General features: G+C 41.3%; 1 protein-coding gene across 7 annotated transcripts; it reads right to left on the reverse strand.

The window, feature by feature from the left end:
• Positions 1–170: 170 nt before the first annotated feature.
• aifm1 (apoptosis inducing factor mitochondrion associated 1) lies at positions 171–18333 on the reverse strand. 7 transcript variants are annotated; one of them, XM_055869441.1, is made up of 22 exons: positions 18069–18333; positions 16884–17014; positions 15797–15905; positions 15660–15686; positions 11094–11156; positions 10909–10974; positions 10730–10805; positions 10576–10656; positions 10404–10471; positions 10223–10294; positions 9606–9754; positions 9282–9412; positions 9105–9195; positions 8658–8742; positions 8464–8540; positions 6214–6322; positions 2650–2757; positions 2246–2475; positions 1866–2008; positions 1649–1773; positions 840–1033; positions 171–718 (listed from the first exon to the last, which is right to left on the reverse strand). In XM_055869441.1, exons 1-22 carry the CDS (start codon positions 18154–18156, stop codon positions 647–649), a joined length of 2295 nt encoding a protein of 764 aa, XP_055725416.1. In that variant the 5' UTR covers positions 18157–18333; the 3' UTR covers positions 171–646. The 7 variants fall into 7 exon arrangements, with proteins under 7 accessions (XP_055725416.1, XP_055725371.1, XP_055725378.1 ...); XM_055869396.1 differs by lacking the exon at positions 10576–10656 and having other exon boundaries at positions 10404–10469; positions 10731–10805; XM_055869403.1 differs by lacking the exons at positions 10576–10656; positions 11094–11156 and having other exon boundaries at positions 10404–10469; positions 10731–10805; positions 18069–18332.
• Positions 18334–18763: the final 430 nt, after the last annotated feature.

Genomic DNA, 18763 nt, shown 5'->3' on the forward strand with positions numbered 1-18763 from the left:
ATTTGAGCTTGTGTGATTTAATTAAACATTTAAAACAATGTCAAACCATGTTATAATACAAGTTCTCTTGGAAATGTATCAAGGGACTTTAGTGCTTAGTCCATATCAGAACCAGTTCTCCTAACCAAGTGATAACATCTTAGGAAATAAAAATGCAAATGGTAGGATCATTTCAATTTAAAAACATGTTTATTGCAGCCTTTAACAATAGGAGCTGCTCTGATGACACTGAAAACAACCTCTATGTACCAGTATGTTGTTAGGCTTGTACACTGTCACCTGTATTCCCGGGATAGACAATTTCACCTCGATCACAAAACGCAACAGAATAGATCTGGGGATATGGGGGCAGCATTCATTCTATATAGAATGATTAGACTGATCGACATGGGGAATATTTCTACTCACTATCTTGAATAGAAAATAAGAAAAAAAACATGCATGTGATAGAAATTACAAACATGACAATATTCCAGCGACATTAAAATGTACAGAGTAGATTTGTGTCCAGAGATTCTCCCTTTTCAAGTGCATCATCATAGTGGAGTCTGCCAAAGCCTGGCGATGACTGTGAAAGTTCAAAGCCTTTATGAGTAGTGACAGCACACGTCTCTCCCAGCATAGGCTCAGCCTCCCCAGAGGAGACTCAGTCCTCGTGAATGTTGAAGAGCTTAGCCACTTCATTCAGATCGGCATGTTCCTCTCCATCTTTGATGATCTGCAAAGACAAGAATGCAAAGCAGTCTATATTTAACTGTTTTCAACGTCACTTAAGTGACATGGAGCGGGTTAAAGAACAGAGAAAATATGTATCCTCTGACATTTGTGACAGTTCTCACCTTCCTTGCAACGGGCATTCTGTTGAACACGTTCCACAGGATAATGCCCACCACCACTTTGTCTCGCAGATAGAAGATCACTCCTTTCCCGTAGTTGTCCTTCCGCTCGGGTACTGGAGGAGGTTCAGGGGTGGAGGAGGCTACAGGGCTACTGGCCGTCCCCTCAGTCTCACTCTCCGAACGGATTCCAGTTCCTATCAGGATAGGAAAGACGCTCAGTCTATGTCTTTGAAACAATTGTTTGGGAAGGGGGTTTAAACGTTTAGTTGATTTGTAAAATAGAGGTCCTTCTGTATAATCAAATAGTTGTCGTCACATCCTTTGTAAACAACAGGTGTAGATTAACAGTGAAATGCTTACTTACAGGCCCTTCCCAACATTGCAGAGATGAAAAAATAAAAAATGGTACCGCGAGGAATAATTACACAATGAGCAACGATAACTTGGCTATATACACAGGGTACTAGTACCGAGTCAATGTGCAAGGTAATAGAGGTAGATATGTACATATAGGTAGGTGTAAAGTGACTAGGCAACAGGATAGATAATAAACAGTAGCAACAACGTATGTTATGAGTCAAAAGAGTTCATGCAAAAAGGGTCAATGCAGATAGTCCGGGTAGCTATTTAACTAACTATTGATCAGTCTTATGGCTTGGGGGTAGAAGCTATTCAGGGTCCTGTTGGTTCCAGACTTGGTGCATCGGTACCACTTGCAGTGTAGTAGCAGAGAAAACAGTCTATAACTTGGGTGGCTGGAATCTGACAATTATGTTGACTGTAAATCAGTATAATGTGGAAGGTTATACCTGACTTCTCTGTGGCAGCTTTGGGGGTGTCCTTAGCAGTGGCTTTGGCAAATACTCCAACCGTTGGAAGGCTACTGTCTACTATCCCAATGGCCTCATAGCCTACATCAGGCCCCAGGTCACTCCTGTGGGACATATTAGGACATGAGATACAAGGTTAGAGGAGAGCGAGTCACTGACGACTACTGACAAGGAAACTGAATGATATGACTCGTACCAGAACATGGACTGATGCCAGTAGGGCTTATTGGCTCCCGTCATGTTCTCTCCGGCCAGCCGGCCACTCACGACTGCATGGTCATGGTGCTCCACTCGCCTGCGGCCCAGTCTGATGTCATAGAAGCACGCTGCATCACCTGCCTGTAAACAGAGGACACAAAGGATCACAACAGTGGCCTACATAGTCATGGCACATCGGTAATAAACGACAACAATTTTTAGTTTATAGTTTCCTTGTGCATGAGAACGAGAGTAAAGGATGCATATCTTATGAGATGTTCTCAATCTTTCAATGGGGGAGCTCTTCTTTACTGAGAATTGACCTTTCAGAAGAAAATTAAGTAGGAGCCGAAGACAACCACTTAGATTTGCACTTACCACCCATATATTGGACCTAGCCTGCAGTTCTGCGTTGACCCGAAAGCCCCCAAAGTCAGAGTCTACCTCCAGACCTGCTGACTTGGCCAGCTCTACGCTGGGCTCCAGCCCAACAGCTGCAACAATATGGTCCGTCTTCACCAGACGACCATCCTTCAGTTTGATCTCCACTTTACCATCTTTGAAGCTCACAGCTTTTACTAACGCTTCTGTGATGACCATCACTCCCTCTGTAAAAGGTGAGAGATGAATTTCAGTATAAATAACTTATTTAAAAAATGTATCAACCAGGCGAGGTTGGCAATGGCTACCTCAGTCATTCCCACAGGGGAGAAGAAACTGCCATATACAGTCCATTAGTGAAACATACAAGTAATAGAGATTAAGAGGTTTCCCCTCCTTACCGCTCTTGACTTTGGCTGTTGTCCAGTTGCTTAGATACTCCGGCAGCACCTTTCCCATGTTGCCCTTCTCAGGGAACATCTGGATTACCTCCAGGTCAGAATCAGCAGCTGGGAGAAGGTTGGACAGAGACACATTACAAAAAAGGGGCATTTCACTCTGGTGAATGTTGGTTCAGTAACAGTGTCAAATCGATTGGAAAAATACATGTTTGAACATTTGGGCTATAGACACATCCTATGTGTTTTAATCAAATCAACTATATGCACTGAGCTTGTCTGATAATTATTTCTTCAAACAGTTCGCTTAAAGTAATAATTAAGACACACAAATGGAGGGAGTTCGACCGCAATTGATTTGAATGTGCCTGGCTGCAGCGACCACCACAAAACATCAACTGTGTGCCTTGTACTGTTCTTACCGAAATCTCTCATTTGTCTTTGAGAAACATTCCCTATCGAATGCATGTGACCAATAGGGCCTGACCTATAGAATATTATTAGCACATCAATTAATTGATTATAAACAAACTCTGAACACCGTAACAACAAAATGGATGCAGAGTACGTGACAAATAAACTCGCAACGGGGGAATGTTTACTGGTTCCGCAGGAGGTAAAAGGGGAAGTCTGATGTGTGGAATAAATTTGACTGGTTGTGGAAAATACTGGAGATCAAGAAACAGAAAGGTATGGAGCAAGAGCTGCGTGGATATTATGTGTACCAAACAAGTGCTGTTAGATTACAATATAATTTTCCTGACTGTTTGGAACCACAAACAAAGATTGTAAGTGTAATTGAGTGTTGTAATTTTTGTTTTGCCCTTTTGTAAAGCCTTTATTACAGAAAAGACTAAAAACAGTCACATTCATCTGTGAATGCAATTCCCGAAATGGAACGGTTTAGGCCTATTTATTGTTCATGCTAATTATTCAATGGTTGCTTTGTTATTTTATTTTAAAACAAAATGCTTGATTGCATTTCATATCATGATTGACTCCTATGCTGTGTGATGACATGAACAAATTAATGATTGATTCAGTAGCCTATATAAGTATTGAAATATAGGCCTAAGTTAGTTAAGCTATTAAGACTAAGCAGGATGCGCTCTAAGGCCTATAGCTCAATGATGGAATACAAGGCTAGTAAACCTAGTAATAACATTACTTATTGATCATCATAATAGTAATAATAACAATAAGGAGATCAAGGAAAGAGGGTTATTATAATAAACATAATTTGACCATTTGGAACAGCGTAAACACTAAATAATAATACCATGGTCTAACGAAAAAAAGTATAAAGCCTTTATTAAAGCACAGCAAAGATTACAAACAGCCACATTTGTGACATTTTTGCATGAGCCTCGGTGCTCACGGAATCAGTAGGCTATTAAACAAGCACCCAAACAGGATCTGTCATATTTGTGTAGATACAGTGCATTCCGAAAGTATTTCAGACCCCTTTACTTTTGACATTTTGTTACAGCCTTATTCTAAAATGGATTAAATCATTTTTTCTTCTTCATCAATCTACACACAATCCCTCAATGACAAAGCAAACAGGTTTACAAACACTTGCATATTTATTTTTAAAAAATACAAAAACTGAAATATCACATTTCCTTAAGTATTCAGACCCTTTAGTCAGTACTTTGTTGAAGCACCTTTGGCCATGAATACAGCCAAGTCTTGTTTTTTTTTTGTACCTTTATTTAACCAGGCAAGTCAGTTAAGAACAAATTCTTATTTACAATGACGGCCTAGGAACAGTGGGTTAACTGCCTTGTTCAGGAGCAGAACGACAGATTTTTACCTTGTCAGCTCAGGGATTCGATCTAGCAACCTTTCGGTTAGTGGAACAGCGCTCTAACCACTAGGCTACCTGCCGCCCCATATAATACCAAAAGCTTGGCACACCTGTATTTGGGGAGGTTCTCCCATTCTTCTCTGCAGATCCTCTCAAGCTCTATCAGGTTGGATGGGGAGCTTTGCTGCACAGATTTTCAGGTCTCTCCAAAGATATTCGATCGGGTTCAAGTCTGGGCTCTTAGCTGGGCCACTCAAGGACATTCAGACTTGTCCCAAAGCCACTCCTGTGTTGTCTTGGCTGTGTGCTTAGGGTCATTGTCCTTGTGGAAGGTGAACCTTTGCCCCAGTCTGAGGTCCTGAGCGCTCTTGAGTAGGTTTTCATCAAGGACCTCTGTACTCCGTTCATCTTTCCCTCGATCCTGACTAGTCTCCCAGTCCCTGCAAAACATCCCCACAGCACCATGCTTGACTGTAGGGATGGTGCCAGCTTTCCTCCAGACATAACGCTTGGCATTCAGGCCAAAGGGTTCAATCTTGGTTTCATCAGACCTTTTACTGAGGAGTGGCTTCCATCTGGCCACTACCATAAAGACATAACTGGTTGAGTGCTGCAGAGATGGTTGTCCTTCTGGAAGGTTCTCCAATCTCCACAGAGGCACTTCTTAGTCACCTCTGACCAAGGCCCTTCTCCCTCGATTGCTCAGTTTGGCCAGCTATAGGAAGAGTCTTGGTGGTTCCAAACTTCTTACATTTAAGAATGGAGGAGGCCACTGTGTTCTTGGGACCTTCAACGCTGCAGACATTTTTTGTTACTTCCCCAGATCTGTGCCTCGACACAATCCTGTCTCCGCGCTCTACGGACAATTCCTTCGACCTCATGACTTGGTTTTTGTTCTGACATGCATGGTCAACTGAGGGACAGGTGTGTGCCTGTTCAAATCATGTCCAATCAATTGAATTTATTGCAGGTGGACTCCAAGTTGTAGAAACATTTCAAGGATGATCAATGGAAACAGGATGCACCTGAGCTCAATTTCGAGTCTTATAGCAAGGGGTCTGAATACGATATATATATATAAAAAAAAATGTTTTTATACATTTGCAACATTTCTAAAAACCTGTTTTTGCTTTGTCATTATGAGGTATTGTGATGAGATTTAAAAAAAAATCTATTTTAGAATAAGGCTGTAAAGTAACAATTTGGAAAAAGGGGTAGGAATACTTTCCAAATGCACTGTATATACAGATGATTTATAAAACAAGGCACATTTAACAGTTAGGCAAATGATTATAAAACTAAATTGGATTTTCCTCTCTCCTCAGTTTTCTTAAGACAATTAAGGCAAGGGCTGTTTTCTCATCTCCCAACTCTGCTGCTGCATTGTTCTCAACACCAATATGCTGGTTAACTTTGCTATTATGCACATAATAACATGGTCTAGGAAATGGCGCCAATTCAACAGCGCACTGATGTGTTTCAGAATTGTGGACAGCGACCACTATCCAACGCAGGAGAAAGCGCATTTGTTATAAAATAATATTTTATTTGTGTTGCACCAACATTCTCACATAATATAACCACCATATACATTTTAGTTTCACATGTATTAGACCGATGGACTGTGCCATCTCCACGGTCTCCCCAATGGATAAGTCCACTGCGACAGGTGCGACTCTGAAATCTTGGTCGACCAATAGCCTATCAACCAAACAATCGACCAGTGGACAAAATGTGGTCAGCCCTACTTAACTTACATCTCCTACCCAGGGCACAGGCCAGCTCACTCCCCAAGAAACCTCCTCCAATGATGGTGATGGATTTGGTGTCTCTGGAAACCTTATCCAAAGCTTTGAAATCTTCAACCTAGGGATGATAGCAAAAAAGCATTTTCATGAGGTGGATTTGAAAAGTAACTACCAAGTATTTCCTGTCAAAAAACATACTTGCTGGCACTCATCTTAAACCTTAATTTATTTTGAATGATCGACATCACTATAGTTTTATGCAAAACAGGAAATACATAACATAACTCATGGCTCCATTGTAACAAACCTAACGCAATGGTAAATCTAAGTGCAGGGGGTAGCGCTATAGGTTCAGCGGTGTCAGAAATATTTTTACTAATTTCACCATCACAGTTATCAGTGCACTTGCTGGCATTGGCGCGAAAGGGCTAGGTTTTGATGAATAGACAATTTGTGGGTGTGGCGATACGTGGTTGCTTTAAGTTCTGTATCGCCTTGGAATCAACTCCAATTCCAATGTTAGCTCATTATAGTTTGTTAAATGGCTTACAGAAACAAAAATAAAATGTTAACCTATTTATCAAAGATGAGTCTACTTGAACCCATTTGCAGTCCACATTGTTCTAAGTAATTGCCTGGCTTCAATAGCATTCACACTGATACAGGGGCTAGGCCTACTGTAAATGAATTATTGATAAAGGCCTAAAAAGAGAAGGAATAATTTGAATCAAATTCTAAACAAAACAACCAGTTTTAAATAGGCTGTCATACTTACAGGCACCATCATTTCTCCCTGTTGGCATATAATATTAAAATGACAGACTATGGAGAGTTTAACACTTATCCAAACTTTTCACAGTAGCTGGACAAAGATCCAATATAAATAGCAAAGGATAATGTCGTTATACTGCTCCCAAATAGGCCTGTTTTTTTTAATGAACATAAATCGGAACTATCTTACAGGTCAGATCTTCAGAAGTTGCATTGCAAGTGCGCTATGGACATGGTCAACATAAAACCAGGAAGGTAAATTATTCTAACAAGTTTGGTTGTAATAAAAGTAAATATGTTTTTTTTAAAACAATAAATGTAAAGATATCATAAAAATCGACAGGTTAAAAATACACGCATTGCAGTCGAACCAGCCTTCGTTGTAGTAGGCCTAAGGGAGGGCTTGGGTTTTTAACGTATGAAACGGGAAACAAGCAATTTTTACAGGTTACAGATAACTTGAAAATTTGAGGTTCACCGGTATTCACCAAGGTTCTCATCTCTTGTTTCATGATAGGCATGGACATGTAGCCTGCAGCATGGAGGGGGTTTTATGCACGTCCAAAACGGGACCTACATGACTAAAATAATGTGGGCCTGCCTACAATGCATAGATAAAAAGGGAATGTCAGCTCAGTTTTACTCCTCTCAAACTTGATATTTTAAGAAAGCTTTGATGATGAATATATATTTCCAAGCTGTCTCAGAAGCCAAACCCTTTATCGACAGTCCTGACTACTTCATGATTGAATTGGGCAGACAAAAAAAGCCATTGAGAAGGCAATGCTTGGTTAAAAAAATAAAATAAACGAAAATGGGAAGAAACATTCATTTTTTAAATACAAAGTATACAGATGCACCAAAAGCACATTAGGCTACTCTTGTTCCATGTTCATATGGGCAGTGTGCTTCTTGGCTGGATAGGCTGCGTTTGAGGTCAAAAGTCATGCCATAACCAACTGCGTTATCAATAAAACCAGCATTTGGTTGGTCTTAAATATCCCCATCAGTACTGCCAGAAATTAGCACTTAAGGACACCGCACATATTTTCACTCCGCCCAACTGAGCGCAATTGAGCTAATAGAAGACAGGTAAATTGCCAAACCTGGCGTTAGGGCTGGAAAATGCCAGCACGACCGTTTGCAATTCCGTCATGGAAAAACTAACGTGCGTTTGACACTAGCGCCGCCTTAACTCCAGCCCGAAAAAGAGCCCCCAGGCTTGTGATGCATTAACACCAGATCGCATCAATCAAGCACAAAGGCTCTCCCTGGTGGCTCTCCTTACAGATAGAACATGTCGAAGTTATGACTTGGAAGTCCCTGAAGATGACTAAAATAATAGCCCCTACCTAACATTGTAAAGGACCTAGCTTCAGCATGTTTTGTTGTTATGTCAATAGTACCAAACACCAAATTAATGAATCATCGTCTTGTGGCTTCTGCCCACACCTTTTAAAATATTGATTCTTTAGGCAATGTGTTTACCTTTCTAAACAGTGTAGTCCGCTTTGTCACCTCTTCTCCAGCTCGCTCAATCACTTGCAGATTCCTTGGGACTCCACCTTAAGAAAAAAGCTCAGATTAATTACTGCTCAGTCCTAGCCTGTTGTGAATGTCACACCCAAGTCAGCAGCTAAAACAGGATGCGCTCAATAAACTGGATTTTCACCATGGTTTACCTGTGGCAATCAAGCACTTATCATAGGAGATCTCTGTGTTGTCACTCAGTGTCACTTTGTTGCCCCTCACGTCCATGTGCACCACCTGAAGAAGATTGGGGAAGTTTTGATAAAAATGTGATATTAGGACATGCTCATCACTCACAGATTATTCTTCATGGAGGTTGGGTGCTGGATTCTCATTAGTAAAATACATTGAGTGACTCTTAAGGATACAGTTTAATAATTTATTCACCAATAAATCATTCACGAATAATTTAATTATTAAAGATTATCCTTGGAGTGCTGTCCATTGCAATCTCCAAGAAGGTTTGATAAATCCTTTTACTAAATCGGAATAAGTTTGGAAAAGATAGTATAACTAATGAAATGTAAGCAAATTCTTCAATTATATAGAATATAGCTCAAGACCAGAATACTATGCTATAAAAACAAAAAAGCACCAACCTTTTTCCCAGTGAGCACAGCCACTCCTCCATTCTCCACTTTCTCCAAATCCTGAGGACTGACGTAGAATGAGGGAGGCTGGAAGTAGATACTGAAAACCAGAAATAAACATGCATTAATACAAGAATATTGCACATGTTGATTGTGTTCTGTTAACATGTGAGAACACACACACACCTCCTCTCCTTGCCATTCCACTGTTTGAAGCGCAGGGTGTCAACCACACTGGGGTCATCAGAGAACCACAGCTCCTTGGAGAGAGGAGGCCTCATGTATGGAAGGTCTGGTTCATCAGTGATAATCAATACCTGTGGACAGATAACAAAAGAAAAATTGATTTTTGTTAAGGAGCTAAAATAGATTAGTTATGGTCTAAAGAAATCAACATGAGGTAGGACTGCATTATTCTGAAAAACTCAAACCATAATGAGCCTACTATCATAACACAGCTTGCTAAGTTCTTGGTCACTCCATAGATCAACAACAGAGAGACCCACTAACCCTGGCTCCTGGGTCCCTGGCCCTGATGGAGCGTGCTGCAGCGAAGGAGGCCGTGCCTCCGCCAATCAAGAGGTAGGGGGCGTGTGAGGGAAACTCTACAGGGGTAGGTGCAGGGACCTCAGCAGGTGCAACAGTTGCAGGTTCCGCAGCTGGGACAGCAAATAGGTAAAAATCACTGCCTGATCTGATACTGTGGACTCAGAGGTAGACCCCAAGCATGCTCCATCCTGCTGTACAATGGAAAACCTCAAGTCTAAAAACACCAGAACCATGTGTAGGAGATTATCGTTTAGCCGTACAATGACCATTGCACAAGTAACCTTAAAAAGGAAAGGAGATTCAAATGGAGTTAAGGGAAAACAAAAAAAGTTAATTGTTATCCATCCATGTGAGAGCTTTATCACTTAGCATAAACAGGACCCAAACATATACAACAAGTAACCTTAACTGGGAAGGAGAAAATGAAATAAACGTAACCGTAAACAGAATATGAATAAAGAAATAAAAAAAGGAGAGATGTGTTGGAAGTAACCATATCGTGTTTACAGGAAAAACCATAGTGCTGTGTTGTCTATCTGCCCCCTCCCACTCCAGCAGAGGTTGGACTCAGGTCTTACCACTCTCTGTCTCTGTCGTAGTTTGCGGCTCCGCTGTTTCTGCAGGAAGGCTTTCTGCTACTGGTGTTGGTTCTGTTAGTATAACCGAAGCGTTAGGCAATTGGGAAAAAAATCTGAAAAATCTATTTTGATAATTGAAAAATATGGGATCATTTTCCCATGCACTGGTCTGAGTGCTTACCACTCTCCACAACAGGAGCAGGAGGCTCTTCTGTAACCTCTACGGGGGACGGTTCCACTGAAGGTTCTGTTTAGCACAATGGCATTTTTTAAATGTAACTGCTTATTCATTATGCTAGTAGTGACTTCCCAAAAAAAAAGACTTCATCTTCATTGGCCAAAGCGCTTACCAAATCAGAGCTGGTGCACTTGGCTGCGCCACTGCTTCTTCTGAGACAGATCTAGCTACAAGTGCTGCTTCTGTTAAGCATGGGTCCTAAATGATTAACTCTCTATTTCCACTAAAATAAAAATGAACAATTATTTATTCCATGAAGTCAGATCTTACCACTCTCAACTACTGGACCAGCATCAGGCGTCCCTACTGATTCTTCAGGAGCTGGTTCTACCACCGGTTCAGGTGCTGTTGGGGGTAATCCATAGTCCATGATTATAGGGTGAACTCCACATCAAAAACCTATGGGAGTGGAGGGCCTGCTTTCTTCATCCATGCAACCATGCCTTACCAATCTCAGGCTCTGGTGTGGTGGGTGGGTCCTCTTGTTCCACTGCATCAACTTCAGGGGACACTTCTGTGTATTTGACCAACATTCTTTAAAAAAGTTATGGGGGTCTATGATACTAACAGGCCAAGCATTGATTTGACTAAAATGGGGAGTTTTCTTCTAGCAACTTTAAGCCATCCCCTCACCTTCGACAATAGGGGTTACTTCCGGAGTTTCCGCAGGAGCATCTTCCGTAACATGTGCAATCTCTGTTAGTAGGCATGACCGTCAAGGTTAAGGGGAGTGGTACAAAAATGGAACGCTTGAAAATGTGCTGCACTGGTTTTAGCTCTTCTCCATTTGATATGACGTAGGCAGCTTAACGGACTTCATAGAGGAGTTAACTGTAAAGGTGGGATCTGCCTCCCTCAATTAACACAACCAGAACATTAAGGCAAAACATAACGCAATAACACACAAATTTCATTTTCAACAATATGTAATAAAACAGAACATTCCCATAACATCTAGTAGTTATAACGTGAAAAGAAGCAGAGATTGAAAAGTCTGTGGTGTTAGTCAAGATTTTCAACTATTAAAATCAAACTTATTAAAAGTTTGATTGATACAGAAAATGTGAGACAGGAGGAAAACCATTCACAATCATGGACCTGTTGGCTAGGTATTGTGTCAACCAACAGACATCCCATAGATAGCCGACAAACTCCAATGACTATGCCCCCATGAACCTGTCCAATCCAATTACCCCATCATAGCTATACGTTTGAAATAGTACACATTACATTCAAGGACATGGTATGGTGGGGCATGTGAATGGAGTTCCAGAACACATGTGCTGTCACAAAACAAGATCGGATGAGTACACATTGCACCCAGACAGTTGATCCAAGTTTGAGAAGACAAAAACAATTGCAGAATAGGAACAAAGTAGACAACAGGGAAATGTGCTGAAGGGAGGTGAGCAACTTGAAGAGGGCGTTAAAACAGAGAAATAGTCACATGCCACAGATAGAAGAGGAGGTTTGACCAGAAACCGGCCCCATGCAACACCCAGTACAGGCAACTAGATAAGCTAGTTCTCAGTCTCTAAACTTAAGCATCTCTATACACATAATGGGGTGTGAATGAGTTTGGCAGTTCCAGACGTGACGGAGGAATATACATATATAAATAGCTGTATATTCTATAGAACTTGTAGATTGTTCCGTTGTTTCACAGGGGGCGGGTTCCTCTGGAGGTGGGGAGCTCTCCTACACAGCTGAAAGCGACGCCTCACTCTCAGCCGCTATAGGCTCAGAGCTCTCCTCGCTCTCAGCCGCTATAGGCTCAGAGCTCTCCTCGCTCTCAGCCGCTATAGGGTCAGAGACCGAACCCTGCACAGAGGTCTCTTCATGGTGAGAGATCACATGCAAACTCAACACATATTAGTAGCTAAGGGCCATATGATTGACCAAACTTAAAGGATCAAGCTCAGCAAAGCTAAAGGCAGCCTGGTAAGTGCAAGATGATAGACAATGACTAGGTTGTACAAATGGAAAGCAGAAGCATGGTAGGTTGGTAGACAAAACTATAGTTTTCATGTGTTAGCTTTACTTTGAACACACAATTTACAAACTATTAATAACAGCCAAATTAGTGTTGCAAACAGAAGTGACATTGGTGTGATGCCAGGGGTAACTGCTTTATAGAGTATTCATGTTTTCAGAGAAATCTTGCTATGCCCACCAAACTTTAAAATCTGAAGTCACAAATAAAAACCGAACCATGTAAATAAAAAAAATATTCAACATAAGCATCCATGCCCCCTAGTGGTGCTTTTCCAGAGTTCGACATTAAACATCTAAATATGAAATATATAGTACATTCGGAAAGTATTCAGTCCCCTTGACTTTTACACATTTTGTTACGTTACAGTCTTATTCTAAAATTGATTAAATACAATTTTTTTCTCATCAATCTACACACAATACCCATAAAGACAAAGTGATAACAGGTTTTTAGAAATGTTTGCTAATGTATTCAAAATAAGAAACAGAAATTCCTTATTTACAAAAGTATTCAGACCCTTTGCTATGAGACTCTAAATTGAGCTCAGGTGCATCCTGTTGCCATTGATCCTCAAATCAAATGTTATTTGTCACATGCGCCAAATACAACAGGTGAAATGCTTACTTACAAGCCCTTAACCAACCATGAAGTTCAAGAAATAGTTAAGGAAAATATTTAATAAATAAAATAAAAAGTAACAGTAGAACTACGTAACAATAACGAGGCTATATACAGGGAGCCCGGTACCGAGTAAATGTGCAGGGGCACAGGTTAGTCGAGGTAATTTGTAAATGTAGGTGGGGGTAAAGTGACTATGCATAGATGGTAAACAGCGAGTAACAGCAGTGTAAAAACAAAGAGGGGAGGGGGGGGGTCAATGTATGTAAATAGTCCGGGTGGCCATTTGATTAGCTGTTCAGCAGACTTATAGCTTGAGGGTAGAAGCTGTTAAGGGGCCTTTTGGACCTAGACTTGGCACTCTGGTACCGCTTGCCGTGCGGTAGCAGAGAGAACAGTCTATGACTTGGGTGACTGGAGTCTGACAATTTTTGGGGCCTTCCTCTGACACCACCTGGTATATAGGTCCTGGATGGCAGGAAGCTTGACCCCAGTGTTGTACTGGTCCGTTCGCACTACCCTCTGTAGCGCCTTACGGTCAGATACCGAGCAGTTGCCATACCAGGTGGTGATGCAACCGGTCAGGATGCTCTCGATGGTGCAGCTGTAGAACTTTCTGAGGATCTGGGGACCCATGCAAAATCTTTTCAGTCGCCTGAGGGGAAAAGGTGTTGTCGTGCCCTCTTCACAACTGTCTTGGTGTGTTTGGAACATGATAGTTTGTTGGTGATGTGGACACCAAGGAACTTGAAACTCTCGACCCACTCCACTACAGCCCCATCGATGTAAATGTGGGCCTGTTTGGCACTCCTTTTCCCGTAGTCCACGATCATCTCCTTTGTCTTGCTCACATTGAGGGAGAGGTTGTTGGCCTGGCACCACACTGATAGGTCTTTGACCTCCTCCCTATAGGCTATCTCATCGTTGACAGTGATCAGGCTTGCCACTGTTGTGTCATCCTTAAGATGTTTCTACAACTTGGAGTCCACCTGTGGTGTGGTAAATTCAATTGATTGAACATGATTTGGAAAAAAGGCACACACCTGTCTATATACGGTCCCACAGTTGACAGTGCATCTCAGAGCGAAAACCAAGCCATGAGGTTCAAGGATATGACAGTAGACAGAGACAGGATTGTGTCGAGGCACAGATCTGGGGAAGGTACCAAAACATTTCTGCAGCATTGAAGATCCCCAAGAACAAAGTGTCCTCCAGCATTCTTAATTGGAAGAAGTTTGGAACCACCAAGACTCTTCCTAGAGCTGGCCGCCCGGCCAAACCGAGCAATCAGGGGAGAAGGACCTTGGTCAGGGAGGTGACCAAGAACCTGATGGTCACTGACAGAGCTCCAGAGTTCCTCTGTTGAGAACCTTCCAGAAGGATGACAATCTCTGCAGCACTCCACCAATCAGGCCTTTAGGGTAGAGTGGCCAGACGGAAGACACTCCTCAGTAAAAGGCACATGACAGCCCACTTCGGAGTTTGCCAAAATGTACCTAAAAGACACTCAGACCATGAGAAACAAGATTCTCTGGTCTGATGCAACCAAGATTTAACCCTTTGGCCTGAATGCCAAGCGTCACATCTGGAGGAAACCTGGCACCATCCCTACGGTGAATCATGATGTGGGGATGTTTTTCAGCAGCTGGGACTGGGAGAATATTCAGGATCGAGGTGAAGATGAACGGAGCAAAGTACAGAGAGATCCTTGATGAAAACCTGCTTCAGAGCGCTAAGGACCTCAGACTGGTGCAAAGGTTCACCTTCAAACAGGACAACGACACTTAGTACACAGCCAAGACAACTCAGGAGTGGCTTTGGGACAAGTCTCTGAATGTCCTTGAGTGGCCCAGCCAGAGCCCGAACGCGATCGAACATGTCTAGAAAGACCTGAAAATAGCTGTGCAGCAACGCTCCCCATCCAACCTGACAGAGCTTGAGAGGATCTGCAGAGAAGAATGGGAGAAACTCCCCAAATACAGGTGTACCAAGCTTGTAGCTTTATACCAAAGACTTGAGGCTGTAATCGCTGCCAAAAGGTACTGAATTAAGGGTCTGAATACTTATGTAAATTTAGTTAAAAAAAAAAATATATATATATACACACACATTTGCAAACATTTCTAAAATGCCGTTTTTGCTTTGTCATTATGGGGTATTATGTGTAGCTTGTGGGGGGGGGACTATTTAATCCATTTTAGAATAAGGCTGTATTGTATGGTATCAAAATGTGGAAAAAGTGAAGGGGTCTGAATACTTTCCGAATGCACTGTATAACTAGGGTTACATGTTTTTCCTCTTAAGAAAAGTCATCAAATAATCCTTTATTCCAGGTTTTGAACACTGGTTTATAAAATTTCTCAAAAATAGACTCAATGCCTAGCTAGAACGCACCGGGTCAAATTGAAGAACAATTTTGTTTTAATCTGAACTGCGCAACATAATTTTGCCTTTAATGATTCTCACCTGACCACTAATGTAAAACCATCATGCACATTGTTACATAAAACAGAGAGACTACATGTTAATGTATGACATAAGGGTGGGGGACAGGATTGTTATCGGCATGCAACTAAAATTCTCACCTTGTGGAGTTTCAGCAGCTTGTTCGCCTGAAAGACAAGATGTACACCACAAGGGTAATTTTGTTTAAATGTAAAGACCAAAAAATGCAGATGTGACTTCAGACTGCCAATGTGTGTTATGAATCGAACCTTCTCACCTGGGGCCTCTGTGATTGGTTGTTCTGGCACTACCTTATTTGGTCTGGAAGCAATTTCATTAATTCGTTCCTGATATCGCTCTTTGTCTCCTTTGATGGTGCGGTAAGCCTGTGAAAATACAAAACATTACATCTTTAAACCTCTTTTCAAGGATTTTTCTGCCATTGAAATCCTTGGGCAGGCCGCCTTTGCGTTTTTTTCAGGATGCCTATGTCCAAACAGTGTAAAAATACATTTGCTTTCAGGATGGAAAAACACACAGTATTTTTTCTTTAAATATAATCATTGAGAACTAACAAATCACCAAAATAAAAGCTAGACAGTCAGGGAGAAGTGAAAATTCCAAAAACCATTCATTTAGCAGTATTGATTTTGTTATTATGTTTGAGCAAAATAACAGCATTAGCCATAGCAAAATGCATAGAATTGCAGAGAAACTAGCAATTTAAAATAATAATAATAATTCTATACGTCGCCAAAATGGGGGCCTCTAAAATGTTATCTAAAATTCAGCCGTGCTGACAGGCCCGACTACCTTGGCCCCTTTTTGACGCCCCAACTCACTTGAATCTTAAATAACTACATTTGCCAGGTTTAAAATCAGAATGTCCAACACAGTATTTAAAGGCCTCTGTTAAAAGACATGTAATGAATGGGTGAAAGAGGCAAGAGGTCAATGACAACAACTGTTCAATTCCATTGAATAAAGTCCATACATAATCATTAATAGGGTGACCCACACAGTTCTGGCCAAACCCCAGAAGACATCAAATGCTGACCAGACTTGAAATAGCACCTTACCAGTTTGAAGCCCTGATGACATTTTGACTGAACTAAAACGGTCATCAGCTACAAAGGTCAATGACCTATGGTGTCCAATATATTTGCCCTACCTGTTTTTTATTTTTTTTAAAGCTAGCCTATAGCACTAAGCAGGTGCACGTGACAGTACACTTTCACAACAAAGCATGATTCACAGTACTACAATCAAAATCCTTTGCATTCACATTGTGATTAGACAAAAGTATAATGCACTGAAACTAGTGTGCATAACTGAAAGAAATGGGCAGGACACTTATTACTTACATAAAATCCTCCCCCTATACAGGTTGCTCCCACTAGGAGGTAGTACAAGTTGTTGTCCCCTCCACTCCCTGGAGTTCCTGAGGACATGTGGGCCTGTGGAACCAGTGGCAGTCTTCTCTCATTGTTCAACACTGAAATGAATCAATCAAGGTGTGTGTTAAGTAAGCTGGGCTCGAGCAAAAGCCTGAACATATAGTAGCTGTCCAGTACTAGAGTTGAGGACTCCTGCTGTAGTGTTTTCCATTAGCCTAACTCAAATAGTACATTACTTTTCAGTGGATTAATGGTTATAAAGTAAACAGAAATAGCCTGCATGTGGCAAGTGATGACACTAGTCAATTATTCTGGTTATTTCATAAAGGTCGTTTAACATATCAGTTGAATCTGTTCTTTGTCTCACCATCTGAATAAGACCTTATCTGCAAAGAAAACCTGACTGGCTGATAATGATGCATGGCTCAATCATACTAATACTTCCTAAAATACATATACACCTGATGGATGATACAGTTTGACATTATAAACAGTCTGAAATAAACGTTGTGTATATGCACCCGAGGCCGTGTTACAAGAATTTCTGCAATATTTCGAATATCGCCCAAAATGTGAGAAACAAATTACTGAAGTTTCAAGTTCACATCTAGCTCAGCTGGCTTACTGAACTTCTTTCCTACAGAAAATATGTCACGATGGTCCAATGAAGTTGAGATGACGGTGCCCACCACGGTGGACATGCTTTCTAGCAACGACCTTGGCAGAATACATGGCCATGGGGAGGTTGCGCCACAACAGTTATAAAACAGGGCCACGTCGGTTTAAATGCGAGAATATTTAATCCTAGTTAGCAGACATACCTGTGTGTTTTATTACCCACCAAGCGAAGTGAGCCAGCTGACTACTGCTAACTAATCTAACGTTAGTAACTAGCTAGCTAACGTTAGCTGTCTGTCTAGTTAGCTAGCTACCTATGAAACTTAACTAACGTTAGCTAGCTAACTAGCCGAATCTGTAGTTAGTGCATTTTACTGCACATTAACGTTACTGACTAGCTACCCTAGCAAAGTTATCAGACTGAAGTAGTTCATGTTTGACTTGGGGTGTAGTGTAGTGAAACCGGCTAACAACTGCACAGTTTCAAAGTTGCACTGGCTATCCAGGGCTCACCAAGCTACTAACGTTACTTACCTACTCCCCTTGCATTTTGCCGGCACAAAGTTGAAGAGGATCTGGCGAGTGGGGCTAACTTCTTCCACAGGTTTTTACACGTCCACATTTCGAGTTCACGATAGAGAAACGGCTAGCTACAAGCTAGATCTGTACAACAATGTCGTTAGCACGCTTTTGCCAGAGACTTCTAGCTCAAATAGCTAGTACCTCTGAAGTATAATTAGAACGGCTAGTACAAGCTACAAGGCCAGACAGATTTTTTTTTTAGGTCATCTGCTTCAAAAGCGTTTTTTTGTCATCACGCAATACCCGCCCATCTCACCATTTCATTGGTGGTTGATTTTATGTGTGCATGTTCTTTCGATGCACATTGGCTCACACGCATGTGTTCGAGCATATCAACAATGTCTCTGGTTTCAATTTTACGCAGATGCAGTCATGCTTGTTCAGGAGAGTTGGTGTGCGCAAGACTGAGAAAGTAGGCTTGCTCTAATAAATAGATTGTACAAAATAATGATTACAAAAAATATGGTTTAAAACACACGCTCAAGTTGTTTTTCTGTCTAATTTCCTGTTTCACAAATATTTAGCATCTTCAAAGTGGTAGGCATGTTGTGTAAATCAAATGATACAAACCCCCCCAAAATCCATTTTAATTCCAGATTATAAGGCAACAAAATAAGAAATGCCAAGGGGGTGAACACTTTCACAAG

Source organism: Salvelinus fontinalis, chromosome 2 (genome assembly GCF_029448725.1).
Source record: "Salvelinus fontinalis isolate EN_2023a chromosome 2, ASM2944872v1, whole genome shotgun sequence".
NCBI lineage: Eukaryota > Metazoa > Chordata > Actinopteri > Salmoniformes > Salmonidae > Salvelinus > Salvelinus fontinalis.

Coding starts and splice junctions, on each gene's coding strand:
- aifm1 (XM_055869441.1), bottom strand. CDS start 18,156: ATGTGGACGTGTAAAAACCTGTGGAAGAAGTTAGCCCCACTCGCCAGA. Junction 11,157..15,659: donor AGCTGCTGAAACTCCACAAG/GTGAGAATTTTA, acceptor GCCTACTAACAG/AGATTGCACATGTTACGGAA. Junction 10,295..10,403: donor TGCTCCTGTTGTGGAGAGTG/GTAAGCACTCAG, acceptor TTATACTAACAG/AACCAACACCAGTAGCAGAA.